This window comes from Lepus europaeus, chromosome 13 (assembly GCF_033115175.1).
Source record: "Lepus europaeus isolate LE1 chromosome 13, mLepTim1.pri, whole genome shotgun sequence".
In the NCBI taxonomy this organism is placed as follows: domain Eukaryota; kingdom Metazoa; phylum Chordata; class Mammalia; order Lagomorpha; family Leporidae; genus Lepus; species Lepus europaeus.
The window spans coordinates 15,014,585-15,017,454 of record NC_084839.1 but is presented as its reverse complement, the minus strand read 5'-3'; the positions used below and the strand labels follow the sequence as shown (position 1 = coordinate 15,017,454).

At 49.5% G+C, this 2,870-nt stretch overlaps 1 protein-coding gene across 1 annotated transcript; it reads right to left on the bottom strand.

The window, feature by feature from the left end:
* Positions 1–907: 907 nt before the first annotated feature.
* MSGN1 (mesogenin 1) lies at positions 908–1,489 on the bottom strand. The gene has a single exon (XM_062208811.1). It carries the CDS (start codon positions 1,487–1,489, stop codon positions 908–910), a length of 582 nt encoding a protein of 193 aa, XP_062064795.1.
* Between the last annotated feature and the right edge of the window lie 1,381 nt (positions 1,490–2,870).

Sequence of the window (2,870 nt, the reverse complement as noted above, 5' to 3'; positions counted from 1 at the left end):
CATGACCCATTCACTGATTGTCTGTGGAATTCCAAGCCTATGACTTTTTTTTTTTTTTGGAAGTGAAGGGATAAATGAGGTTGCATTCATACCAGGCCTGGAACAGGGAGCTCTGGGCCTCTCAGCCCTGTTTCAGGTCACCGTGGGGTGCTGTGTCCTCCCTGTCTCTCGTTCCCTGAAGCAACCTCCCTTCCCTTGCCTGCAGAACGGAAGCTCTAGTGCTCAGCCTCTTCACTCTGTCTTAATCTTCTCTGTCTGCCTGTGCCTTCCTGTGTACCATTTCCTTCAGCAGTTCAGTAGGTGGGATGCCTGCAAAAGTAAAGGCATGATTCCAAACACACACACGTACACACGCACACACACATATACATACACACAGATACATACATGCACAAATACATACACACACACATTGAAACAGGCGCACTGGAGCCCTTGACTTGGCACAAATCCCTCTAAATAAGAAATCTGGTTGGATTTTGTACAAAATACAGGTTTCATTAACAACACAAAGAAAAATCTCAACACCAAAACAGTGAGAGGTTGATTGTAACATTTTACATTATTGAAGCAAAATGCATTTAAAATCATTGACTCTTTAAAATACCTTCAACAGGCAAAGAGGGGCAAAATAATCTGTCTCTTGGCAGATGAGTCTCCTAAGAGATGGTGAGAAACCTGCAAGCAAACGTATCTGTTTGTACGGCAGGTAAGGGTCTTGGTGCGTCCACAGGTCAGATGAGAATTCCCATAGAATGCTTCAATCACAAGAGCACCCCACTAACCACACACACAGTGACTCTGTGCTGTTGTCCCAGGAGATACTCTAGGTCCTCAAGGCTGCTCCACTCCTGCCCAGGGGGCTGGAACCCGGCCGATCCTCCCTCCCCTGGAGCGGGTGCAGAGCTCACACACTCTGAGGTCTGGGCTCCCGGCCGCTGTTGAGGAGGTCTGTGAGTTCCCCGATGTACTTGATGGTGTACTTGAGCGTCTGGATCTTGGTGAGCGGCTGGCCTCTCTGGCTGTAGACCGGTGGCAGGTAATTCCGAAGGGTGTGTAGGGCATCCGCCAACGTCCTCATCCTGAGCTTCTCCCTCTCGCTGGCCTTCCGCCTCCGCTGGACAGACATCCTCACTTTGGTGCCCTTCTGAGCCTTAGGGCCCCCAGGGCCTTGGAGATAAGCAGGCTGGAAAGCTAACATGTTGTAGTCCACCTGTACCAGGCCACTGGCTCCACGGCCACTGCAGCTAGCACTGCCTGCGCTGTCAGCCCTGCCGTGCCCACAGGGCAGCCCGGCCCCAGCAGGACACGGAGAAGAAGAGTAGGACTCCACGGATGGAGCTGGGGAAAGGCTCTGAGTGGGGGAGGCTTGGTTCAGCTCGAAGGGCCCTGCCCTGTGTTTCCAGTCCCAGGAGGACAGCAGCCCGGGGCTGGCCGAGGAGCCCAGGCCGTCTTCGAGACTGAGGAGGGTCTCCCGCAGGGTGTCCATCCTGCAAAGCAGCTGCAGAGGGAACAGCTCCCTGCAAGTGAGGAGGCAAGTTCTGCCGCCTCCCGGAAAGCCGTCTTTTATGATGGTGGGGGAGAAGTGACGAAGTGGGAAGAGCGCTGTGGAGAGGGAGTTCAAAGGAAAACCCAAGGACCAAGATGGAAAATGAACTCTTCAGGTGTCACTTTCTCCTCATTGATAATTAGCATCTTCCAGCTAAAATGTCTTTAAACAGAAAGGCCTCCAAGAGAAGAAAAAAGGAATTATCTTGTTGGAACTAAACCAATTAAGGCTGCATCACTAGACTTAGCGTTGTCCTGTGGAACTCATTAATGAGGGAGCCAAAGAAAACAAACCTGAGGCATCTGTGGCAAGGGGGTGGGGGACACGCAGGGCCTGGTGGAGCAGAGCGAAGCACCCACGAGGGCCCCTGAGATATTTCAGAGCAGAAAGGTGCGTGGCTGGAGCAGCAGCATGGTCTGGGGACGACAGAGCTTTGGCTTCCCCATATGTCAAATGCAGAAAACTGCAGCTCTTATTTCCTGAGTTAGCACACAGCAGGCACACAGCGGATGCCAGTTTCCCTCCTCTTTGGCAGATTCTCCAGGGTTTTATAGAACACAGAGATGCAGGGAGCACCCCTACGCTCAGAATGACACAGCCAGCAGCTCCGCTAAGCCAGAGTCCTAAGGAACAGGACATACCTTCAAGAAGCATTAGGCCCTGGCTTTATCTGAGCAGATTTGGACTCCCTGCAGCAAAGACACCAGGAAACAAAAAACTCCTCTAAGCCAGGGAGTTGGCAGAACACCGGGCATTTAGCCTTCAGAAGGACTTTTTAAAATCCGGCTGCGGAGTCACACCTTGTTTTTGAAATGTATAGAGGAAGTGTGAAATTAGCCAGGCAGCCTGTTTTCCCCACCACAGCTCCAAATGCCTCCGAATGTGTTAAGTTGGATGGTCCTGCTACTTTGCTGCACTTCCTCGAATCTCTGATAGACCTTCTATTTTAGAAAAAGGGTCTCAGATTCCCCATTTGTCTCATACATGTAACTTCTTCTCCACCTAAGTCTACAAATTAGTATTCACATCAGAGTCACGGTGAGTTAGATTTTAAAGTGATAGTGACTACGTCCTCTCACCTGGTTATTTAAGTCCCTGTACAGTTAGGGAAAAGAAATGTCAGTGGTCTAATTAGAACATTATGGTATTTTTTAATTAACAAGGCTCGGGGAAGAAAAACCTCAAGCAGCTAATCTGTAGAAGAATGTTCGTAATTTTACCATTTACTAAAGGACACTAAGCAGGATCTTGAAGAATAATATTAGTAAAATATGATTAACGTAATAAATGTTTCCTCCTTCTTTTCCCTCTCTATTCTCTC